At 38.8% G+C, this 26,697-nt stretch overlaps 1 protein-coding gene across 1 annotated transcript in view; it reads left to right on the top strand.

The window, feature by feature from the left end:
* The first annotated feature begins 233 nt into the window (after nt 1-233).
* Nucleotides 234-26,697, top strand: part of BCHE (butyrylcholinesterase) — a 51,579-nt gene continuing 25,115 nt past the window's right edge. The window contains exons 1-2 of the mRNA XM_054040528.1: nt 234-330; nt 3,963-5,487. Coding sequence (XP_053896503.1) covers nt 3,965-5,487 — 1,523 coding nt within the window. The 5' untranslated portion in view covers nt 234-330; nt 3,963-3,964. The remainder of the gene's footprint in view (nt 331-3,962; nt 5,488-26,697) is intronic.

The following is a 26,697-nucleotide window of genomic DNA, read 5'->3' as shown; positions in this document are numbered from 1 at the left end:
TTAAAATGTTGTAGCCTTGTATTAAGGATAATTTTATTTTTCCCATTCCAATAAAATCTAATGCTTGATTTAATCAAAACTGGTATAATTCTGAAGCATTTCTACAACTATACCATTACCCTTTGAACAGACGTCAGATAAAGAACGGCTGCCTACAGATCAAGTTGCTGTTGCCAACTCTCGCGAGCTTTCTGACAGAAACAGTTGATTATAATGTCAGTACTGTCCAATTTCCAGGCTTAAAGTAGCAGCCACACACTGCTTTTCACTGAAGTATACAAAGACTTTGACTCTTTTAGAAACTTTATAGTCTTTGTAATAGAAGCTGGGGTAAGTGGTTCTCTATTTACATGTTTCTATGCCAATATAAGTTACAGTTAAACTCAATTTGTATGGGGATTGTGATCTTTTAAAATGTTATGCTCTGACCATTTGTTGCTCTGTTGGAGATAGTCACTCTGCTCTGCAAATGGAACTGATGGAACAAGTAAGCAGGCATGTGTATCAGACCCTGGTATTATTCAAGGGATTCTGGGCTAAGTAAATTGAACGGAGCAATAAATCATTTATTAATTCAACCATCTTTTCTATTTAAATAGAGATTACGTAGCCTTGTGTATAGATTTTTTGGTTGGGTAAAGATTTGCAAGGAGAGAAAATAATCATTTAAATAAATTATATTCCGTCACTGAATAAGAATACAAAAGCATATTCTGTTTATTTTTTATTGGATAAAACAAATGCAGAAGCAACTTTTTAAAATATGCAAATATAGTAAATGACATACCTCTTCTTGGTTAAGGTTGGCAGGCTAAAGCAATCTTCTGACTTCTTTTATTCCTGTAGTAATAATGAAGTCATATTTATTTAGCTCAGTGTGTTTTATGTTGCTGAATTTATTTTAATGCAGCATTAAAATTATTACAAAATGTAGTATTTCACCACCAAGTGCAGTAGCATACCTTTCAATTGCTAGTTTTGTCACTATTAGCAGGAAACAACTTGAAACTACTATGCTTTCATTTAGCAATGTAGAAGTTTTGTACTTTTTCCAAAGTTTGACATATTTCATTTGCTCATTAAAAAGATCAGATAGTTCATTGGAGAGCTAATTATAAAATGTACAGTATTGATTTTTTTTTACTTTAACTATTTCTTTAATATTTGCATTAATAGCTGAAACATTTTAGGATTGTGGATCAAAAGTTCAGGATCTGTTTTATATTTGCGGATTTTTACTTTTGTCTCTCTCTCTCTCTCTATATATGTGTGTGTGTGTATATATATATATATATATAATAACATAACTGTGTGGAGACTAAAGGTTCTACATGAACCCCACACTCCTGATGTTTACACCCCCCCCTTTATTATTTATTATTATAATTTCACTTCTTATGCCTATAATATTACCATTAATTATTTCAATCTTTTACAGTTCCAGATAGCACTTTAAATGCTAGATTAAATGCTTGCTTTCAGTGTCACATATTGAATGGTTTTAAAAATTACCCTCCTTATCCAGTTTACTGTATATTGGGTAATTGTTGACTTCCTCTGCTGCTAGGTCCTTAGCCCAATATTGATGCAATCTCCTGGTCACTTAATTCATGAATTAACTTAAAAGTAAAACAACCAGGATTTGACTCTTGCATAATCCTTAACCCCTATGGAATATTTTTCATTTATTGCTCTTTAAAGTGCTTTACAAAGATAGGAATTCTCACTGTATCCCTTTAATGGGTGGGTAAACTGATGTACAAAGCAATAAGTGATTTCATTTTGCCTAAGGACTGCAGCTTGGTGCACTAAATCCCTGATTCTGCAAACACTTGGAGTAATTCTATTGATTTGAGGTTGCCCACACCAGTAAAGTTTAGCAAGGATGTGTTTGCAGGTTTCTAGGTAGGTAAATCTTAAGGTTTGGTTATTGTTAGATAAAGCTCTTTAGCCCTTTTATGTTTATGAATCATATTGAGAAGCTTTTACATAAAAGATTCTATTGCTTTACATCTTTTTCCACAATAGATCATCTATGTACTATAGGTTTTTATTTTCTCATGCTTTTAACAAAAAATTGAAATATTGTCTGTGATAATTTATCTCTCTGAGTTACTTTGATTCTATCTCATATTTAGGAATCACTTTAACCAGAAACTTCCCCATTTTTTCTATTCTCCGTCAGCTTTCCAACAATAAACAAACAAATTAAATGGCCTTAGATCAGACATACAGCTGTACTTTCCACAGAAATTAGCCTCACTCCTTGTAAGGAGAGAAGTGCTGCTCATTAACAAAGAATGAACTATTTAAAGTGGCAGTGCTGAATACACTATGTACAACAGGACGAGGAGGGGTAGAACAGAAGAGAAGCTTCGTTGAATATTTTCACTGAAACAGACTGTAGGATTGGGCCAAATGAGAGTTTTCTTCTTTTTTGACATTTGGCTTTTGAGAGGAAGAGAATGTTTTTATAACAGAGTTAATAAGTCCAGCTTTAAAAGACTAAGATCAATGGGACTACTCACATGCATTAACTTAAGCACGTGATTAAGTACTTTACCTAATCAGGGTCTAAATTCCTAGAATTACCAGCACTTAGAGGCCCCAATCAAGGACTGTACCAAGCGCTGCAAAAATAAAGAAAAAAATATAGTCCCTACCCAAATAAATGTACAATCTAAGCAATAACAATAACGTTAATTGTTATGGCAAACAATGTCTATAAAACATTTATTTGTTCATGATTTTGGCATAACTATGTAAGTGATCGCATACAAGAACTGAAGTTATAGAGTATTACAGACATACATATCAGTTGAAGTACAGACTTATGAAAAGCACCTCCAATTCCCAGACAGTACTCTTGGGTTTATAACACAGTTATTTTGATGTTTTGCTATTGCATTTCAACCTACTTGGGTTCTGTATCATAAATACATGGTTCAATATCTACAGTTTCACGTGATAGAGATCTAACACCCCCAAACATGGGGAAAATTCTAATTCAAATGACAGAGGAGCTGCTTTTTCGGGGTTAATAATGTGTCTGTTGATTTGTGAAGAAATTGGCACATGGCCTGAATTTTGTCCCATAGTTCTAGTAGAAGTTTCCTTGATATCCTTAAGCTTGGGCACATTGTTACTAGCTCTCTCTATTTACGGGATAGTATGAATTACAAAAGTAACCACGACAGAATAATTTCTAATCATGCATTATGTTTTGCATGTTCTTCTCATGTATTAGCCTCCAAAGGAGAATGGTCAGGGCACCAATTAACAAAAGTAAATATTATGAAAAGGCCTGAAGGGCATATTTTTGTGTGCTAAACCAGATGAAATAGTGTTTGTTCAGTGATTGTGTGTGGGAGGAAAACAGATACTCCTTAGCAAAGCCACCTACGTATGGTACTTCTGGTGACTTTTACTGTGATGCCATACAAGGCGCCTGCTGCACTGGGCATATGGCTAATGGTTCACATAGTCACAAACTCACTGGCCATATACTTTCCTCTCTTTGGCCCACCCCTACCTAGCCTTCAACCTCCCACCTCCTTCCATGTTGTAGTGGACAGAACCGTTGTGGAGCACTACTCTGTGATATTTAGGGGCAGCAAAGTCCCTGTAGATCCTATCCATGCCTGTCCCCTCTATATTTAGGGACATCCATGCCAATGTGAGGAGAGAAAGCATTGTCTGACTCTAGACTATAAAATTTACCCATTGCTAGAAAATCACGTCAGAAGAGGGTAAAGTGGGATCGTTACTGAATATGATTTAGCAACAAGTGTAGCCAAGGACAAGCCATGGCTAAAATCTGCTCTGCTGCTCCATGCAGCAGAACCACCCCAGTTTCAGTGCCTTTGGGACCTTTCACATTCCTTCTGCATGCGACAAGTTTTGGCCCTTGTACTGAAACATTAAAATGCAGGCTCCTAAACTTATTTTTTATTTTATTTCAGGAATGATGACATGCAGCAATGGGACAAGTGTCTGCACAAGATTTCTGATGTGGTTTCTTCTACTGTATATGTTTGTAAGGAAGGTGCTACCTGAAGACGACATTATAGTTACTACTAAGAAAGGAAAAGTAAGAGGGATTCACTTGCCCGTACTTGGGGGAACTGTGACGGCCTTTCTGGGAATTCCTTATGGCGAGCCACCACTTGGTAGACTACGATTCAAAAAACCAGAGCCCCGCAACAAGTGGACAGAGATTTGGGATGCCACAAAACATGCAAACTCTTGTTATCAGAATATAGATAAAACTTTCCCTGGATTCCCTGGGTCAGAGATGTGGAATCCAAACACTAACCTTAGTGAAGACTGCTTATACCTCAATGTATGGGTTCCTTCTCCAAAACCCAAAAATGCAACTGTCATGGTATGGATTTATGGGGGTGGATTTCAATCAGGGACATCTTCTTTACCTATCTATGATGGTAAATTTCTGGCACGTGTTGAAAGAGTCATTGTAGTTTCATTGAACTACAGAACAGGGGCACTAGGATTCTTGGCTTTACCGGGAAACCAGGAAGCTCCAGGAAATGCAGGTTTATTTGATCAAAGGTTAGCACTTCAGTGGGTCCAGGAGAACATAGCTGTCTTTGGTGGCAATTCTAAAAGTGTGACTTTATTTGGAGAGAGTGCTGGGGCTGCTTCCGTTAGCTACCATATCCTTTCTTCTGAAAGCCATCCTCTTTTCACAAGAGCCATCTTGCAAAGTGGCTCTGCTAATGCCCCATGGGCCACACTAACCCATTCCGAGGCAAGGATGAGAACTTTGACTTTAGCTAATCTACTCAGCTGCTCAGGTAGCAATGATACAGACATAATTCTCTGTCTCCAAAACAAGGATCCCCAGGATATCCTCGAGAATGAAGTTTCTGTTTTAACACACAACTCTCTTTTAAAAGTATATTTCTGTCCCATAGTTGATGGTGATTTTCTCACTGAAATGCCACAAACATTGATCCAGCATGGGCTCTTTAAACAAACCCAACTCTTAGTGGGAGTTAACAAAGATGAAGGGACAGCTTTTCTAGTGTATGGGGCACCTGGTTTCAGCAAAGATAATGATAGCCAGATCAATAAAACAGAATTTCAAGTAGGTTTAAGTGAATCCTTTCCAGAAGCAAGTGAACTTGGGGTGGAATCAATCATTTTTCACTACACAGACTGGGAAGATGAGCAGAACCCTAACAATTATCGTGATGCTATGGATGACATTATTGGGGATTACAATATCATATGTCCTGTAATGGAGTTCACAAAATTTTTTGCTCAACTAGGAAATAATGTATTCTTCTACTTCTTTGAACATCGGTCCTCAAAACTTGCTTGGCCAGAATGGATGGGAGTAATGCATGGTTATGAGATTGAGTTTATATTTGGATTACCTCTAGAGAGAAGAGTTAATTATACCAAAGCTGAAGAAATCTTGAGTAGATCCATATTGAGATACTGGGCAAGTTTTGCGAAAACGGGGTAAGTTTAAGTTTTGCTGGTTGACTTTTATATCAGATGCACAAACTAGAAATAATGATTTTGTTGATTGTGTTCTGGAGGCTAGTGGGGCCTGTGAGGAAGGATTAATTGTCCAACTAGCTAGGACTTCTCTTTTATTATTGATAAAAATAGCATCTCAGTAAAATAAACTGTTGAAATGCAGCTGACGATATCATATGAGTTTAAGAAAATATTGTGTACTCTTAAAAGTTGTTAGTCATCTGCTGCCCACTTATGAAGGCAACCACAACACATTTTTTTTTTCATGGCAGCAGCTGTTGCAAATGAAGGGAAGAATTTCAAGCTGCAAAAACATAATACATACACCTCATACACACTATGGGTTAAATCCTGATCTTATTGAAGTAAATGGCAAAACTCTGGTCGACTTAAGTGTGACTCACCCTAAGATTGAAATTCACCACAAAACTCAAAGAACAAAATTTTATTTGAGGCACTAAGTGAGACTTGGGGGATGGAATCCAACCCCCTCAACCAGTCTACCCAGCTTCTGTTCCAACATATGGACTGGAATAGTGGCTATAACACCTATTGTCCCCATACGGTGGAGGAAAGTATCTGTATTAGTGGATTTGCGTAAGACTTCTATAGGCATAGTAGAAATATCCTCTAGGTTTGAAAACATTTACACTAAAGATAGCCATTAGTAGATCCATACAGAGTTAGTCTTAATGTTATAACTCTAGTGCAGTGGTTTTCAAACTAGGATATGTATACCCCGAGGGGTATGTGAGCTCTCATCAGGGGTATGCGAGAAAAATTTTGTAATGGCAGACAATGCATCACGTTATGCCTTCCTGTTTTTTTTATTTTTTTCTGTTTTCATAGGTATATTATGACCCTATCTCAGATGGGTATATATGATACACTACATTATTTGAAAGGGGTATGCAGCCTAAAAAGTTTGAAAACCATTGCTTTAGTGGTATGTTGAGAATTGAAGCCATGCCTTCTGGTTACTTTACACATATCTACTTAGGGGGAAAAAATCCATATTGTAAATAGAAAACTGTATCCATGGCAAGGCACACTTCAGTATTTAACTTATCCTCACAGTAAAAAGAAATCTCTTTATCTATATATTTTTTATCCTTACAGAACTGGCTTCTGAGATGGCTATTTCCTTAAATTTATTTATGCCCTGATACAAAACACACTGAAGTCATTTAAAAGATTCCCACTGACTTCAACTTTGGATCATACCCTAACCATTTTTCATGCATAGTTTACAACCCAGAGTGGACCTTTGTGATAATCTAGTCTAATCACCTATATAACAGATGCCATAGTACTTGCACAAATTAATTTCACTTTGAACTATATCATATAATTTAGAAAAATAATCCAATCTTGCTTTAAAATTGTCAGTGATGGAGAATACATCACAACCCTTGGTAAGTTGTTTCATTGGTAAATTAGTCTCACTTCTAAAATGTGTGCCTTATTTCTAGTCTGAATTTGTCTAGCTTCAATTTCCAGCCATTGGGTCTTGTTTTAGCTTTGTCTATTAAAGTGAAGAGCCTTTTACTATCTATTTTCTGTTCTCCATTTAAATACCTATAGACTGTGATCCCCTTAACCTTCTCTTTGTTAAACTAAACAGGCTGTGCTCCTGGAGTCTTTCACAATATAGCATATTTTCCCAATCCTTTAATCATGCTCATGGCTCTTCTCTGAACTCTCTCCTAGGGCTGGTCCACACTGGGGTGGGGGATCGATCTAGGAAACGCAACTTCAGTTATGAGAATAGAGTAGCTGAAGTCGAAGTTTCCTAGATCGAACTAAGTTTACTTACTGCGGGTCCACGCTGCTCAGGCAAGCTCCCCTGTTGACAGCGCTTCCTCCTCTCAGCAAGCAGGAGTTCCGCAGTTGACGGGGGAGCGCTTCTGGGATCGATTTATCGCATCCAGATGAGACGCGATAAATCGATCCCAGAAGATTGATCTCTACCTGCCGAATCGGGCGGGTAATGTGGACCTACCCCTACTTAGCAACATCCTTTGTTTATATAGTCAAGAATTACATTAGCCCTTTTGGCCGTAGCATCACACTGGGAGCTGATGTTTAGTTGATTATCCATCATGTCCCTATGTCCTTTTCAGAGTCACTGCTTCCCAGGATTGGTTCCCCCTTCCTGTAAGCATGGCCTACATTCTTTGTTCCAAGATGTATGACTTTACATTGAATTGGGGACTGTTTTCTTCATTATTTACCACTCCCCCAATTGTTGTGTCCTCTGCAAACTGTTAGGCACATATTGCTTAATTAGAAACATATTCATGTTCATAAACTGTTGCTTCACATTTCTCACCCAAATTATTCTTCTAAGTTGATTATGCGTTTATAAGGTATTTAAGAGGGCAGTATTATTTCATGAACAATAAGAATGGCAAAAATTGATTTGGTGAGATGTATTTAATAGGCCTACTTTTGTATTCATTTTACATTACACATTGAGGGGAACTAACAATCTGTTTAAATGAATCATTCCTTTAACAGATTTTCCCTTTAAGAGCTGTAATTGTTTGGCTTGATGGAAAATAATTCATTTAGCCAATCTATTCCTTTAGCAGGCTTCAATGGAGGCTTTCTTGACTGTACTTAATGAGCATTATAAAAGGAATTAAGATACTACATATTTGCCATCTCTCTGAATTCTATCATACACGACAGAGAAATAAACTCTTCAAATGAATAGTATTTTAATCTAAGTTTTATATTACTGAAAAATTATTTTAATCCAAGAACTCTTTTCAATAGCATCGATGGCAGAACTATATATGCATTTTAGGCAACAAAATGTACTTGCATTGAGTAATTTTTTAACATTGGGCTGCATTTTAGAAAAGGAATGCATTTGATGCTTTACTATCAAATATGCATTAATTTTTTGCAATAAATTGCTACTCTGGAGCCTATACAGTGAGGTCAGCTAAAACTTGGTAACCTTTTCTGCTTAAGGGTTAAGGATGGATCCAATATCCATAGCACTCTGAAACCAGTGGAGATCAGACATTTCAACAGGAATTAAGACTGCACTGAATTAGGGATCTCCACTAGATTCTGCAGCTTTTACAAACCTATCCTGCAGAAAATTGCAGATAATGACAATGCTGTAGCCACCACAACTATATCTAAAAGTGTAGACGTTTCAATTTAAATCGAAACATTTATTTGTTTTAAAAATGAGCAGAGCAATATTTAGATGTGTGCTTTTGGTATTAGCATAGTTTCAGAGGTATAATACATAGTTTCCTGTTTCTCAATACCTGCTTGGTAAGATGAAGTTACAGAGATAAGGGCACAGTGCAAGCTAAAATTAGGCAACGTAAGGTGTGTGTGTGTGCAAGTTTAAGTTTGTGAAAGACTGTCAGCCAATAGTCATGTCATCTAGTCTGATTATCATTTGGACTATAATTAGATTAGCTGGCAGATAGTATTTCAAGTGGTTTCCACAGCAAACAGAAAATACTCACTATCTGCTTCTACCACAAGTATTGAAAACATGACTATTTGTGGTAGATAATACATCTCTGCAATTCTAATCCCCAGCAAAACAATCACATTGGTATGTTTTCTACTTAGTTAACCTGTTAGATGCCACTCACTTCATAAACAAAAACATGGATCTAACCAATGTGCGCTACCCATAGTTTAGAATAAGTGGATCAAATTGATTCTAAAAATTATCAGGAGTAGAGTATGCCTCCCCTCTTCCTGACATGTCTGACCGTGCACTACAGATTCATAAAAATACAAATACTTCTTGCATTTGACATATTATGCATAGTAAATTCTGGTGCAATAAAACGATAAGTATATAGGGGCAAAAGTGCCTTTGCCATTGATGTTTGCAGTACCAGAGGAGAAAACTAGAAAAAAAGATGAAAATCAGAAAGATTATACAGCACAGTTATTACTGAGGGCGTTTGACCTAATATTCTAATGTGCACTAATACCAAAGCATGAGGGAGGAAACAGAAGCCTGCATATGAAAAGAGATATGAAAAGCTCAGCAAAAGCTGAACGATTTTTATTTTTTTTGTCTCAATGACTTTACACTTGGAGGTAATTTCGAGATGGCTCAACTTACCTCAGAAAGGACAGAGTACTTCATTTAGCCTTCGGTGCTGTGGCTTGTAACTGCATGTTCCTCATGGGTTCTCTTTGAGCTTGCACTCTGGCCCTATATTTTTCATCCAGACATGAGTGCTGGGATTAAGGAAGTTCATATTGAAACAGGCAGGTTCAATGATCCTAAAAGAACGGTCTTCCATTCTCAAGAAATACCTGATGTCATGTAAAACCAGAAAAAAAAGTTATCATAAAAAAGACAAATGATTCCTTCAAAATGTACCCTAGTGATATATAAATCCTGGATTCTTTTGTTTGCCTAATAAAATAGGGCTGTCAACTGGCCTGAAGTTTTCCAAAACAATGAAGACCAAGAACATTTTATACAAGACAGTTGCTTCAATTTTCCAAGTCTGTAGGCACTTTTATCTGGCAACCTCACTAAAAATAAAGGTGTCAATCAAGACTGGCCACTTTGCCAGGAGACACTCTCGCGGATTAGGATTTTCTGTTTTTTTAATCAGGATGCAAAAAACAGTACTCTAGTCTATGGTAAGACATTAAGAGCCAGAAACAAGCCAGTTAGAACATGTTTGCCAAAATATTCAAAGTTGGATGTCTAAAATTACACACCAAAATTCCTATTTAGGACTCTAAGGAAATAGCCTGATTTTAGGATGCAAATCGTAGGTTGAGGTACTGGTCTTTAGGCACCCAGTTTTGCCTTTCGTGCTTGTGAGTGGTACAGGATTGCCTGACCATGGACTGAACTACTTTCTCACCCTGAGAGATGGCCTTTCAGATCAGGGTTAAGATACACTGATGTACAGTGTGAAGTCTGCACTACAGTTGCTCATATTGCATCTGTGGATAAATAGAGGAGTTCTATCTCCAGGCCAGGCAATCCTGTACCACTCACAAGCATGAAAGGCAAAACTGGGTGCCTAAGAGACTGAACTCCTCTATTTATCCACAGATGCAATATGAGCAACAGTAGTGCAGACTTCACACTGTACATCCGTGTGTCTCAACCCTGATCTGAAAGGCCATCTCTCAGGGTGAGAAAATAGTTCAGTCCATGGTCTCTCTTATGAGTCTGACAAGAAGAGCAACAATTGGTGTCCAATAGGGTGAGACCTTTATGAACTTTCCACCATTGAAAATTGCATCAAGATCATCAGATGTGCATAATTTTCAATAATGACCCAGGGATCTGTATTTTCTAGTGCTCCTTGACTCAAGGGAATAGAAATCTCATGCTATCAGCTGATTTACTTAGATTTCTTCCATTTTGGGACAAAATCTCCAGGGTATCTTGCAAGTCTTGCAAGACTTCCATGCCTGCAAATGCAATCCAAACCTACACTCTGATTTGGCCTTCAGCCTGATACTCAAATCCTAGCCTGAGCCTAATCCAGATCTAATCCAAATGCCTCCTCGTTAGCCCAACTTCACTAAAAATAAGAGTTATTTTGAAAATATTTATTTGCTATCTTGCTAAAAATTCAGAATAAATCCAACTTTGAATAGATTCCATGTAATCTGAGTACATTTCTAAATTATCTCACATGATAATGAAAAAGATTTCTCACAACCTCTGATGTCGTCACTATGGTAGTTCAAACAGAAGCCACCATTCTTTGCCAAAAAGAGTTAAGGCCAAAGTCTAGCTTACAACGAAGAGGCCTCTTTACTCTTGTGTTGGTAGATTAGCTATCATTTTATATTTTCTTTTTCCTACTACTCAGCTACATCAGTGATGATTGTATGAATGGTTGGAGAGCAGGATACAGTTTGAGATTAACCCTTTCATACGAGAATGATTCTGAATTTTACTGGTGAAAAGAATCTTTTGACAGCTGGATTGTTCTTTGATAGAACAATAGCTCTCTGCTAACTAGGTCATTTTGTTGATGCAAATGTTCTGTTGTTGTGACCATTTCCCTAGAAATCTTTCCTAAGTGCTTTGCATGAAGATTAAGAGCAAAATTCTGACTGCTCTTGTGAAATTGCTAAAAGTAGGATGAGGGCTTAGAAGGTCTTTTCCTCCAATTGGAGAATCCAGGCAGTATACAAACCTGAGCAATAAGATCACGGAGCAGGCTAGTATGCAGCATAGAGACCCCACCATCCCGGGATGTGGCCAGCTGCATTAGCAATATGGAAAAGATACCAACCAATTGCACATCTACTATCATCTGACCTCTGAGGGGGAAGTGCATGATATTTATGGAAAGAAAAAAACCGGGAAAAGGAATGCTATTTTGTACAATCCATTCTCTCAGTACTCCCTGAATTATGCTACCTGCTTCTGGTCTGTTCAAGAACATGACATCAGAGCACCTTTGTCTGGCTGCTATGGCTCTCCAATCACATTGAGCAAAACAAGGAGAGACCAGAAACTTACCCTAATAAACATCCTTGGAAAACACTGACTAGGGTATGAATTGGCTGAGGGTGCACAAGGAAATGTTGGTGATGAATAAAGATAACATGGTCTGACATACACTCTGTCTACAGGAGCCACATTCGAATATTCAGCATTTTTGTTTCCTTGGAAAACCTAGAGAGTTATTGGCCTTTATGATGTGACTCGAGTGCTTTTATCTTTCAATAACTATGTGCCTTTTATTGTATCTCTGATGTTCTTTCATCTGAAGTTTATTGACAGGTGAACAGTTGTATTTTCCAGCAACCTTTTTGCTTTCAAATTGAATTCTTTTTATTGAAGCAGAAAGTGCAGATACTTAGGAGTGGCCTCTGTTGAACAATATGTCATCAGCACCAGGCTCACAACTAATGCTCTTTAAAGGGCAGAGAAAGGTAAATATTACTAAACTGTCAATAAGATTCCAGTGAGTGGAAGTCAAAGCCTTACCTATTTTCTACTTACATTCACTGTCACCTGCAGCTTTTTGCTATTGCATTAGTCATTTCAGCTTTTAATAGGCTGAACTGGAGATGGAACTTTTTAGCATTGGGTCAGATTCTTCCATGTTTTTCAAATGCTGTAGTTCACTCAGAGTATTTCTAGTTTCATAAGCTTAATTTTAGGGAATATCTTTCTCCACAACTTTGAGCAAGGAGGAGACAACATTGTTTATGGTTTCCCTAAAAAAAAAAATCTCTCCTGGCTAGAGAAGAGAAAGAGGTTTTGTTGTTTCTTTGTAAAGAAATAAAGCATAAGAAAAGAACTGGTAGGGGGAAGATGGTGGTTCCAGAACAAAATCATAATTAATTTGTTTGTTTTAAATAGTCTTTCACTTTACCTGACTCATGTTTTTCAGTTGCTATTGTTACCTGGGACCATTTGCAGATGGACCTAGGTTAGAGCAGCCTTAAGACCAAGGTCTGAACCAGGCCTCAGACAGCCTGAGACTTGAATGGCTACCCCTTTCAGACCTGCACCTAGCAGAGCTCAGCAGAATGGATTCAGACATGTTTTGCTTGATGAAGACCCAGTCAAGTCACTAGAGGTTGAATATCAGGCTCTGTATATCTATCTATGTTCAGACATGAAGACCTAGTCAATGTGGATTGAGTTTTTGGTGGGCTTTATCTGGAAGTTTTCCCTATATGCTTTATTTTAAGTGAGGTCCATGATGACAGACACATTTGTTACTTTCATTTTTCTTCGTCACTTTTGCTGCTCTTCAAAAAGCTTTTGGAAGTAAATGAGTGACACGAACTAGTACTATCAATCATAGTCACCAGAATGCTCTGCTACCTTCTAGTAAGATGAGGCTTTATTTATCATGGAAAAATGTATGGCATCGCAAATCAGTTGTTGCTAGGTTATGCCTTTTGCATTCCTTTATTCATTATGTTTATTCAGTGTATTTTTCTAGACACGAGTGAAGGAAAATTGATAAGGAGACAGACAAATCAGATAAGACAAAGGCTCAAGTCAGAAAGTAGTAGAACATATAAATATAATATTTTTAAGGCTTTGTGAAAAATGTCTCCTATAAAAAGAAACTTGCAAAATTTGCCTCGCTGTTTTCACAACTGGTTAAACCAATCTTTTGCAGCCTTTTAAAAACAAACAAAAAAACAACAACAAAAACTAGCCTTTGAAATATTCGCCCCTATATTTTAGGGGAACCTGTGTGACTTTGATGGTTAAAGCTCTGAAGGATCTTACCTGGTTATTATAGTCTTCCCCTAATGTTCCCATGGTGGGCATATGACAAACATCAGTGCTTTTCTTACCAATTTATCACACTATAAATACAGGGAGTAGTTTCAGAACAGTGAGTACAAAAACAGAAGCCTCATCTTGAGTCTAGACAACAGACTGAATTAAAGATCCAAGACTTAGTTGTGTAGAAAGGAACATATATGGTAGAAAACAGAAAATTTAGAAACTCATTTTTTATCTTCCCAACAAATTGGACACAGAGTAGGAAACTAGCTTCTGGAAATAAACTAAACATGGGCTATAGATACTACTGCAATGAGGGCTACATACATTCATAGAAAGAGAGATGTATGAATGGGCCCAAGCCACAAAACTCTGATTCAGATATGGATTTGCACAAAATTCAGGGGTGCATGGGCCCAGGATTCAAAGCATATTTCAACATAGCCCAGAGATTGTTGGATTGAAGCTTATGGTTTCAGCCTTTCTCAAAGAAGAAACGCACACCTTGTCATGAATCCTTTACCTTCTGATCTAGAGCCAAATGGCATGGTCCACATTGGTTCATCAAACCCTCACGTAGCCCTTTTTCTGCCATACAGATGACAGAAAAATGTAGGTGAGATCAAGGAGTTTGAACCAGATGCAAAATTTGGTAGGAAGACAATGGAATAATTCACATGTGTTTAGGGATGTATGGGAAGACATATTGTTGGAGCCATGGAAGAGAAAGATGCCTTTATCAGGAGAATAGGGAAGCTTCTTCTGGCATATGGCTTCTTTTGGCACAAACAATTAATTAGATATCGGGTAAGTGATGCAGCCATTCCATCACAGCAGCAGCACCCAGAGACATAAATCACATCCATCCACCATCAAGATGATAAAGAGAGCAGTCCATAACCAAATGGCATACTATTTGTTCTTGAGCTCCACAGAGGCAGAACAGGGCGATGAAGAAGCTGCAATGGGAAAGATACAAGTTAAACCACTTGTGACCAGAATGGATCCTGTTTCAATGAAGAAGGATCTTTTGGTTCATATGGTTGCTCATTTCAATCTTATCAAAAAAGCTTAATTTCAATGTGTTTTAAAAGGAAATTTCATTAAAATTGACACCTTTCCTTGGAAATTTTCAGTTTCAACAAAAAGCATTTTCTATCAGAAAAACATTCCATTAGGAAAAAATTTCACCCACCCTGGTAATGGGAAGAGAAACAAAAAGACTGTGACAAGGTTATACAAGAAGAAATATTAGATCTATATCTATATATATGTAAACCTTCTGCCCATCTAAGTTGGCAGCAACAAGGGCCGGGTTCTGTATCTAGGGGTTCTGTTTCAATAGCGCAATGCAAAACCAGGTCAAGCCCCCACCCAGTGACCTGGGACAATTACATACCACCCCCTGGGTGCCTCTAAGAGGCAATACTTCCCCTCTCGCAAGCACAGAGTCTGAGTGTAACAGAAAGTGTTTAATAACATGAGGTAAATGACATCAGCATTAAATTGGAAAAACACCACAAACAGGATTCATAACACAAACCATGAGCAAAAAACCCACCCCAGCAAATTGGGCTGTGTCCTTTCCCTTTGGTTCTTGAATCCAGCAACCCAAAAATCAGCTCTTAATAACTTTAGCTCTTTTGTGATTTCAGCTCTTAGCAATTTCAGCTCATAGTAGGGGAGCCCCAGTGCTAGTGCACCATTGGCCCAAAGTGAATTCAGCTCAGCAGCCTGTAACTAGACTCCTAATGGAATCAAAGTTAGCTCTGACCTTCAACAGTGGAGACAGGAGGTAGTGCAATTGGTGTTTCAAACCCTCGGGGGCGGGAGCAGACCATTAGGTACAAATACCTGTCCCCATCCTCTCTCAATTCACTGGGTTTTGTCACCCATGCCCCTTGTCAAGCAAGTGCTACTTAGGTAATGGTGAAGGACTCACTCAGTCCTTCTATCATACAACAGTTCCACTGGCCTTGATTCACAGAATAAAAAAACTTTATTCTTCCTGCCCCAATAACAGAGAAAACTGGGGATCCCACACCAGCCAAAGTAACCACTTTCAGTTGCTGTTGTTTCATGCCAGGCGAGTGGGTGTGTCTATGCAAACAAGATCAGCCCCTGGAGTTCTTTTCCACACTCGCCATAATTCACCACCAGATGTCAGGGTAGAGCTCATCCTGACTCTGCTTACATATAAATTGTGGGAGCAAAAGGAGAGTGAAGATTAAAAGATGAGACTCTATAAGCTGGGGAGATGACTAGCTGTCCATTTTGGTTGAGAAAAGAGGAAATGAAGAAGAGTTAGAAGGAAAGACTAGGGCATACAGAAGGAGCTATCTGATAGACTGCAGATGTGAGATTGGACAGAAAAGGAGAGCAATATTTCAACCATCTTCATAATATGGTTGAAACTCTTGGAGTCAATGAGAAAATCTAAAGAGAGATTGTTCAGCAAGGAGGAGACAGAAGAAAAAAACGTGTGTGATACCAAGAGACAGCGGCAGAAGAGAGGATGAGAAGACACATTAAGTCATCAAGGAAGGACAAGAACTAGGAGAGCACAATATCGTCAATGTGTAGAGGGAAAAGGACCTGGAAGAGGAGAGTGATCAGTGGTGTTGCAAGCAGCAGACAGATTAAAGATAATAAGGACACAGAATCACCCTTATCATTTAGCTAGTGCAAGACACTAGTCACCTTAGTCAGGTGGCTTTGGTCAAGTCAAGAGGGCAGAAGCCAGATTGGTTGGAGGGGAACATGATTTAGAGGAGAGGAATCCCTGGCAATGTGAGGCATACTGGAGCCATTTTATAATTCCAGAAAGAGAATGGGAGGAGAAAGCCCTTATAAATATGATTATTAGGTACCGAAGCACACAGAGTAAAATCAAATTTACTCCTCCCCTCTCCTCTGCACATCCTTGCTATGGAACATCCGCAATACTGTCTCTTTTTCCATGCGACTCATTTTAGAGCCACAAACAAATCTGTGGAAATCATGCTTTCTTCACAGATAGTTCAAAAACAAAAATATGGACTATGCCTAACAAATACAGTGTTTATAATAAACACTTGTTTCCACTTTATTCAGAAGTCTTTAAAATGACTCGGCATCATTCAACATCAGTACTGATGTCCACGCATATTGTTATATTAAAAAGCAGTAATGGGAACCACTGTTTAGCTATTTGGTACATTTGGATATGGTACATCGTGCATGAAGCCAATAATTGGAGACACGCATTTGGCAGTCATCTGAGGTTCTGGCTTGCAAACTGACAAGCTGTCATAGAATTTCAAAATTGAAAACAGGAATATTTGGTTTAGCCATTTTATTTCAAATGGGGCAGGGTTACAAAATATTTAGACTGGCTTAATATCATTGCCAACATACATAAAAGGTGAACATTTTTTCCCCATATGTACAGAAAATCAGATTCAGAACATAGAAGTTTTGTTCTTGACAAAAGGTGGGTCAAATCATTGCTGAAAAAGTTCTTGCACTTCCAAATGGCAAATCAGAGCTTCGTTTAAAAACTGTGTAAACATCATAGTGAACAGTCAAATGAAATAACAGACTAGCAACTGAAAATACAATATAAAGATTTGTCTTGAATTGTGCCACTTAATGCTGTATATATGATGGTCCCATTTAACAAAATGTAAAACCCATTCCAGTAAGTAAAGAGTCTCTCCCTAATGAAGACAGGCCAAAGATGGTCTTGTGATTAAAGCATTGGACTAAGACTCAGGATACGTAGGTTCCATTCTTGATTATGCTATGGGCTCTTTGTGTGACCTTGTGCAAATCACTTTGTCTCTCTGTGCCTGTGTTCCCCATCTCTAGATAATAAAAAAAAATTGTTTGTCAGGTGTTTAGATACCAAAATGAGGGGAGCTATATAAAACTTACAGGTAGATAGTAAATATGTTGAACCACTTTGGAAGACATCAGGATTCATCAAAACTAATCTTGCCTATGTGGAAAAAGTATAGACCCATGAAAAGTCAAAGGGGGAACCAAGGTGGTGGGGGGTGACTCCCCCACTTGCCCCAAAGTAAAGGATGCCCCAGAGGCAGAGGGACACACTTTTCCACATGATTGACTTCTCTTTGCATTTGTGAAGGATGGGAATTGCATAAATTATGTGCATGTGCAAATTGTGACCACATTAAGAGCTGTGCATGTCTAAGATGGTGCACACTTAAGTTTTTCACATACACTTTTGGAGCTGTAGCAGGGAGCAGAAAGCATGGGTCCAACATTAGTACTTAGTTTCACTAGACCATAACTTTTTACAACAGCATTTTTAGAGAAAATCCAAATTCTGTTGCTATTTAGTGTTAACTTCTACCTATAATCAGTATTAATTAATCATTTTATAGACACGGGTCTTTTGCCATAGATACAGCTCAAGTTCAAAACTGTTCTGCTTTCCATTTTTTTCTGACTGGACAATGCCATGTGAGTTTAGTTCATAAGAGACTGAAACTGCAGAGCAAAATTTTTGCAAGCTATTATTTTTTTCTAGATAATCCTAGAATTTTTAACTGAAATCCTGATGAGAAATATGAGGAACAGAAACCTGCACATTTCAATTCACTCACAAACACAAGAGAGTGGTTTCCATGGAAAGTGATCTGTGTCAGAGAAGTGGCAATGAGGAATGATAGAGAGATAGCTATGAATCTAGGGCCAAATTGTCACAGAGGCCTCAATCTGGTGTCTAATTCTGTGCCTGTGGTTTTGTTCCCATCAGCTACAGGTGCAGTCAATTAAGGGTGAAAATAATAGCAGCTAACAATCTAGCTGCATGATTTGTGGGAGCAGTTGTTTTTTGGCCCACAAATCTGGAAGTTTGATGTCTAAATTCAATCATTTCATGCTCACAGTTGATTGCACACAGAAAACTGTATTTTAGTGTAGGCATAAAATTAGAAGCTTTTACAGTCTTTTTTTCCAGATGCTTCAGCCCTCATGTTTGTTCAGCTTTGCCCCTCGGACACAGCCTGAACCATTTGAAGACTGTCTATGGTTACACTACAGCAGTTCAAAATTCCAAGGTCTGCTGTCTGTAGCTTAAAACAAAGAGATCCTTTTGGGGCTGAGACTACTATTCAAATATTCTGACCATCGTCTTGATTACCAAAGCCTAACAAATCTGCCCGTGATGGATGTGATTTGGTAAGTTGGCAGCCTAAGGATGAACTTCCTGGAATCCCAGTACCTCAAAGGTTATTGTAGATACAACATGATATTGTCTACAAGGCCAGAACATAATAGAAAACATTAGAACATTACAAGGATTATACAGAAATTAATAGACTCATAGCATATCATTTCTGCTGTCCTTACCAAAGAAAGCTAAAGATGTATACAGATGACAACAACTCATTCTTCTCTAAGCTCTCATAGCATGGACTGTGAGAAAAGGAGACTGCCACTTCATGTCACTTTCCCTCTGTTAGCCCTCACAAACATGCCCCTCCCCCTTGCTTTCTCTGGTAAGATTTCCCATCAGCTTTTCAAATCTGAGGGGCTCTGGCCCCTCAGAAGGGGCTGGGCTTGGGGTGGAAGGAGCGGGGCTAAGGGTCAGCATACCCCAGCCAGCCCTTCCAGGCCACCTGGTCCATGCCGCCCAGGGTTCATGTGGTAATTTAAAGGGCCCGGGCCTCCAGACGCTGCTGCTGCGGTAGCGGCATCCAGAGCCCCGGGCCCTTTTAAATAGCCATCCCCGGGGCAGCTGCTCCCTTTGCCCTCCCCCCATCGGCGGTCAGGGGAGGCAAAAGGGGCAGGGACCTTAAAGCGCTGCAGGGTCTTTTGCCACGGCAGCGTTTTAACGCTGCTGCGCCCTCCCGCCCCGTCGGTGGCCCAGCACTGCCACAGCAAAGGATCGTCCTTAAAGCACTGCCGCAGCAGCGCTTTAATGTCCCTGCCCTTTTTGCCTCCCCTGTCAGCGGCCCTGTTGGTAGGGTCCCTACTGGCAGGGACGCTGACGGGGGGAGGGGGGAAGGGGCAGCAATGTTAAAGTGCTGCCGCAGCAAAGGTCATTTGCTGCCCCTTCCCCCCCCGTCGGTGGTAAAGACGTACAACACATTTCCGCTCTGCTCTTTCTGGCGATTTCTATGTCAGTGAGTTAGTGAGCAAATCTGTAGCGCTATATAGCAAGTTCCTGTACCCCGTGTTAACGAGTCTCATGTGTTAAATAGGTAGCACTGGGAGGCATGGTGCTACCGCACGTTAAGCGGATTCACGTGGAAACGGGCCTGTACTGTATCAGCTCCATTTAGGTTAAGAGGAAGACAATACGGGATGAAAAATCGTCTGCTTCTTTACTTGCAGATACAAGTACAGTCTGAGATACACATGTGATTATTCTTGTATGTGTTAGACAGCCTATGTTAATGGTCCTTCACATTCAGAGGGGTAGCCGTGTTAGTCTGGATCTGTAAAAAGCAACAGAAAGTCCTGTGGCAACTTTAAGACTAACAGATGTATTGGACCATAAGCTTTCGTGGGTGAATACCTACGAAAGCTTATGGTCCAATACATCTGTTAGTCTTAAAGTTGCCACAGGACTCTCTGTCCTTCACATTGAAGCCACTCAGCATAATTGTGAACTATGGATTAGTAACAGTGTCTGTAAAAAGTTAATAACAGTGTCTATTAAAATAGTGGTGAGCGAACCTCAAAATGTTTGGAAATTCAATTTGCATAAATACCCAAAAGTTCAGATATTTATTTGAAGCTGACCTAAACTGAAGTTGTCTCTCCCCACACCCTCAAATGTCCCATCTATTTTTGTAATTATTATTATTTCATTCATTCATGTCAATCTTGGTTTTCCTTACTCCCCCACAGTTCGAGGCCTTTCCTATCCAAGACACTCCAAAGTGACCCTGAGTTAGGGGCCTGTGGTAAGGGGTTGCACAGAGGGATTGGGAGGTATGAAAATGTGTTAGGAGATCATGAAGAGAAAGGTTCTGCTAGCTGGGAAATAGGAGGGCCTGGAGCATATTGGGAAGAAAGACTCTTTTTCTAAACCAATACAAACCTAAAAAAAGAGCAGAGTTTGGTTTAATTCAAAATAACTCCTGAGATTCAAGCTGTTTAAATGATTAGTTGTCCATTAAGGGGGTTTTGCACTTGGTAGCACACATTGACTTCCCTAGACCCTATACATTATTTATTTGTTTTAGTCACAACATTTTGAAGACCAGTTTTGAGGACATTTCATGTGTGAGAAAACTTGACAAATGAGGCCCAAGCAATTCATCCACAAGAACCATCTCAGCTTTTGTGGCTTGTTGCACTTTTTAAGTCTTTTGTAGAGTAGAACAGAATCAGACCAAAACAGAAGCAGCAGAATGTTACTTCTGTGGAATACTGCATACCATAATAATTTATGGCTTCAGACATTTATACACATCACTGTTGTCATCAAGTAAGAATCTGGAAGGAATATCCTGAGCCTTATTTAGCATGTATAAGTGATAGAAACCCTAGCTGTCAGGTCCTTCTCCAGTTTCTGGGAGTTAAAATGAGAGCCAGCTGGATCACACAGATTTCTCCAGGGATCAGCAGAAGAAATAATGTTTGCTTTTGATATTCCTCTCTGTTATACTGCAGATTTCTTACGATAGGCAATGGAGCCCCTTCTTGGTCATTAGATTACAAACTCTATTTTGTGTATAGGGGGAGAGGGAATAGACTGAGTACAACAATAAAAAACAAACTTTCCATAGAAAGTAACTGAGGGTCTCATTCTGCAACCTTTACTCAAGTTACAATGTTCTCATATGGTTTTTCTACTCAGTTCAATGTGAATAATCACCTAAGTCAGACTCAATGTAAAGGTTGCAGAATCAAGACCTAAGAGAGTTGGTTTTTTTGTGTCATCTTTCATTTAAGGAACAAATGGGGATGGAGGGATAGCTGAGTGGTTTGAGCATTGGTCTGCTAAACCCAGGGTTGTGAGCTCAATCCTTGAAGGGGCCACTTGGGGATCTGGAGCAAAATCAGTACTTGGTCCTGCTAGTGAAGGCAGGCAGCTAGACTCAATGATCTTTCAAGGTCCCTTCCAGTTCTAGGAGATGGGATATCTCCATAAATTATAACAATGCAAAGTTTCAGAAATCCCTTCCTACAGAGATCAAATTAAATTAGATGACACAAGTACATTAATATGTTTAAAAACCACCCGCATTATACATGTACCTAGTGCTATAGGAACCTGGGGTCAGACTGTGACTTCTTGTTTGAAAGGTGCCAGAGGTGGGAAAGAGTGCAAGGGAACTGGATTTTTAAGAATAATATTAATGCATTTTTCCCATCCACACTAAATATTCCACATGGTGATAATGCCACCAATGGAGTTACCACTTTTCATACTGGTACTTACTATAGTCTCACTATTCCAAATGGCACCATGCATAATCTTTGGATAAGAGACGGAATAGTGAAATACTTCTGTTAGCTTGTCTTTTATTTTAGCCTTGTGAGAATCAAAACTCCAAAGAGACCATTTTTGAATAAAATATTAGGCATGATGCATTTTCACAGAGAGCCCATCAGATCATTTGATTAGCTGATGTGGGGGAATATTCTGAAGAAGTGTGTTAATTTTAAATATCTGGAGAATATACTCATTATGCCAACTCACATACTGGTAGCCCCAATTGGTAATGATATTGAAATCAAAGGTAGTCTATGTATTGTGAAGTGATAGTGTGTCACATTACCATTTTATTATTCAGGAGTGGGGCTTCCCACAGTCTTGTTATTCTAAATGGCACATTCACAAACTTTGGATAATAGACCGGGTAGCAAAATGCTTCTGTCATCTTGTCTTTTCTCTCAGAGTTACTGAAATAACAGAGAGACAGAAGAGGGCATTTTAGTATAAAATATTTTGGCACAGTATAAAGAATTTACCCAGTGAGCCCATCAGATCATTTTATTAGAAGGTAAATGATTAGTTGACTTGGGAAAATGTGCTGAATAGCTGTCTGAATTTAAAAAATCTGGAGAGTCAACTCATTATACTGAATCACACATAGGTGGCCCCAATTGGTAGTGATATTGGCATCAAATGTAATCTATTTATTCATGCAGTGAAAGCCTTTTGCATTCCTGCAGACCTCTCTTCTTGAATGAAAAGTTTACACAATAATTAGAGCTTCTGGGGATATTTTTGTGTTTATTTTCCCAAGCTTTTGAAGTATTCTTCAGCATCTGTCTATGCTGCCATGAAGCAGAGTTTCCAGAACTATATTTTTTTTGTTCTGACACTGAGTAGTATTGCTCCTCAAGCTGAGGGGGTTTGAGCTATCAAATTTGTGGCACTCCCCAGTGCCTACTTGACAAGGAATAGTGTGAACCTGATAGCTGGGTTTGAGGAAAACAGGAGATAGGACAAATTGTTTCAGCAGGGTTTGGGGAGATTGAACCAAGGTTTAACACCAAATCTGCAACGCCTTTCAGTAAGATTGGGCAGGTAAATATCAGTTTAGGTCCCAGCGTCATCCTCCAGTCTAAGAAAAATCCTTGGAAGTGTTATACTATTTACATGAGGCAAATGTGTGCTGTCACAGGTTTGTAGTCCCTCTGGGAATCAAACCACATCCCAGAATTGTTATTAGCCTAGCAGTTGTTGTGTTGTGACTAGAAAGTGAAAATAGGTATAAATATCATGCATCATGGCCTTTAGAAATTATGTGAGACATCTGGATACATTTGCCTGACTAATGCAACAAACACTTCCTGCCACTCTCTGAAATGATCTAGTGCCTCACACAGCTAGTTACATTTTGAAGGGCTGGAACAGCATAAACATGCCTGGTGCTCCTCTTCAGCTCTCCAGCTAATTAAGAGTGCCCTTCTGTCCAAATGAAGAGAGAGAGAACAGCAAAACCATCTCTTCCAGACCATAAAATGTACTGTTCATCCATCTTGCCCAAAAGCCTAGTCAAGATATTAAAGATATTTTATTTGTCTAGTTTGGTCGACTCTCAGCATGGTTAACTCTCAGCAATGTGACTTAATCATTAGCCTACAATTGAGTGTTAAGAAATATTGCTGGGGGTCCCAATCTCATGGTCCTTAATTCCTTCCTCAAACTGCAGGACTCTGCCACCCTTACTCTCATTAAGTGGTCTCTGACTACACTGAAATTAATGGAACTACTCCCCCAGAGTGACCAGGTGTTAAAATCTGGCTCTTTGTGCCTGTTTATTCCCAAAGAGCTGGAGTCTGCTGTCCTTACTCTCACTAAGTAGTTCACTACTCCATTAATATTCCCACTGAAATCAATAGGCTAGATTGTGCCCTTGTCCATGGCTGAGCAGGGGTGAAAGATCCCTCATCCTCTTGCTCAACATACCTGGATCTTGTCTAAAGGGCAGTCCCTCATTGTGAAAAAGTGGGATGGAAGAGAGTGGGGTCTTACTTGAGATGGGAAATAAGCTATATTAATTCAAGATCCATACAATAATTTTTCTTCCCACAACTTGCCCCTGCGGTGCAGCATTTGTTTATCAACCCTTACTCAATGCTGAATCTAAACAGAGCAAACATTGCTACAGATCATAGCCACTTTCATAGTTCTTACAGCCTTTGTAAAATCAACTATAGGGAATGTAAGAGAGACAGAAGTCATTCTTGCTTCCCATTGTCATGGTACCACACAGCAGAATAGGACCCACTGAACAACAGCCTGGTGTTGAGGAAATCATGAAAACTAGCAATAAAAAAGAAATTCACACTCACATCCTCCCTTAAAGAAACTGTTTAAAGATCAGGGTCAAATTGGAACCATGGTCACTGTTGTTGTTGTTGTTATTATTATTATTATTATAGCACCATAGAAGCCTTGAACAATTACCCACCCAGTTTCATAGAATGGTAAGAAATGTGATAGTGACTGATTCAGGGCACAGATGAAAAGATAAGGAATTGGGCAGTGTTTCAGCATATGATCCTATTAAAGAGGAATATTTGTATATTCTGCCCAGGTTCAACGTATGGATGGAGAAGTTTCTCCTTACTATTTTATTACATACACACGTAAACACATGCACAAATCCAAATAGCTGTGTGTATAAGCTATGGAAATCTATTTTACTATGTGCTACTTCCAGTGCTGAAAGCATTTGAGTAAAAGCTTCCATATGAGGAGAGATTAATAAGACTGGGACTTCCCAGCTTGGAAAAGAGACAACTAAGAGGAGGATATGATAGAGGTCTATAAAATCATGACTGGTGTGGAGAAAGGTAAATAATGAAGTGTTATTTATTCCTTCTCATAACACAAGAACTAGGAGTCACCAAATCAAATTAATAGGCAGCAAGTTTAAAACAAACAAAAGGAAGTATTTATTCATGCAATACACAGTTAACCTGTGGAATCCTTTCCAAGAGGATGTTGTGAAGGCCAAGACTGTAACAGGGTTCAAAAAAGAACTAGATAAGTTTATGGAGGAGAGGTCCATCAATGGCTATTAGCCAGGATGGGCAGGGATGCAAAACCATGCTCTGAAGAGTCCCTAGCCTCTGTTTGCCATTAGCTGGCAATGGGCCACAGGGGTAGATAACTTGATTACCTGTTCTGTTCATTCCCTCTGGGGCACCTAGCATTGGCCACTGTCAAAAGACAGGATACTGGGCTAGATGGACCATTGGTCTGACCCAGTATGGCTGTTCTTATGTTCTTAAGCTAAAGGATAACTAAACACTTCTAAGTCATATTTAGCTGTATCTTCCCTTGAGAAATTTGTAAAATTGAGCATAAAAAACTTTCTTCTGGAGCATTTCAGCATCCAACATGATATTTGTGTTGGGGAATGGTAAAAGGACAAAGCAGAAAGCCAACTGAAGCTCTTTCACTGAAATTAAGTGCACTAATTTACAGGTCTTGGAGAATTCATTACTTGAATGCTAGTAAAAAAAATGAAATGAGTTGTTGCAAAATGATGACCATACCCTGTTCATCATATTTTAGATTAAGCTGGATCTAATTCGATGTGAGATTGATAAATCATCCATAAAAGTAATGCTGAGGAAATACTAATAAAAATGTAATGAATGCTTATATTGTGTTCTCAGATAGTATCAATCATATTATTGAGAAAAATAAGGTAATGGAAATATATTTATTATGATTAATAAAGCTCTGTGTGCAAGGATGTCACAATTTCCATATTAACTAAGTTAATTTTGTTCTACTAAAGAAGTTGCTAATATTAAAACCAGTTGGGAACATTTGCCAAAACTTTTTTTTTAATGCTGATTCATCAAAACTGAAACTTTTTGCAGAAACATGGCTGTTTTGATGAAAATTTCATTAGGAAGGTTTCTCAAGTCCAGGATGGAATTTTTGGTCAAAATCACAGAGAGAGTGTGGAGATGTGGGAGATTTTGGTTCAAGTCCCTGCCCTGAATCAGGAAGAGCAGGGACTTAAACCTTGACCTCCCACATCCCATGCAATGGCCTAACCATGGGGTATTGGCTATTCTGGGGTATAGTTCTTCCTCTCCAAAAATTCTGAAAGATGTCCTGTTTGGGTCCAAGTAGAATGAAAACCAATTCTGAAACCTCAGAATTTGTTGCAAAAAGGAATTCTTATTTTTTGGCTAGGCCTACTACATATGAGCATGGAATATACAGAAATTATCAATGAACAACCCCTGTTAAAATTGTATAGCTTTCTAAAAGTTCCCTCTTTAGGCCAAATCTGCTATGTTTTATGATGCATGAACCTTGAGGGGCAAATTTTGCTGCCAATTAATGGATATATAATGTCCAAAGGGTCAGATTCTGATCTCAGTTACACTGATGTAATTCTAGTCTAGCTCTTGTAACTTCAATATAGCTATTCTGCTATTAGTCCAGTGAGACTGAGATTAAAATCAAGCCCACAGACTTCAGCGGGAGCAAGCATGTTCAAAGG

The sequence above is a fragment of the Malaclemys terrapin genome, chromosome 9 (genome assembly GCF_027887155.1).
Source record: "Malaclemys terrapin pileata isolate rMalTer1 chromosome 9, rMalTer1.hap1, whole genome shotgun sequence".
Taxonomy (NCBI): domain Eukaryota; kingdom Metazoa; phylum Chordata; order Testudines; family Emydidae; genus Malaclemys; species Malaclemys terrapin.
This window is presented reverse-complemented; position numbering and strand designations above follow the sequence as displayed.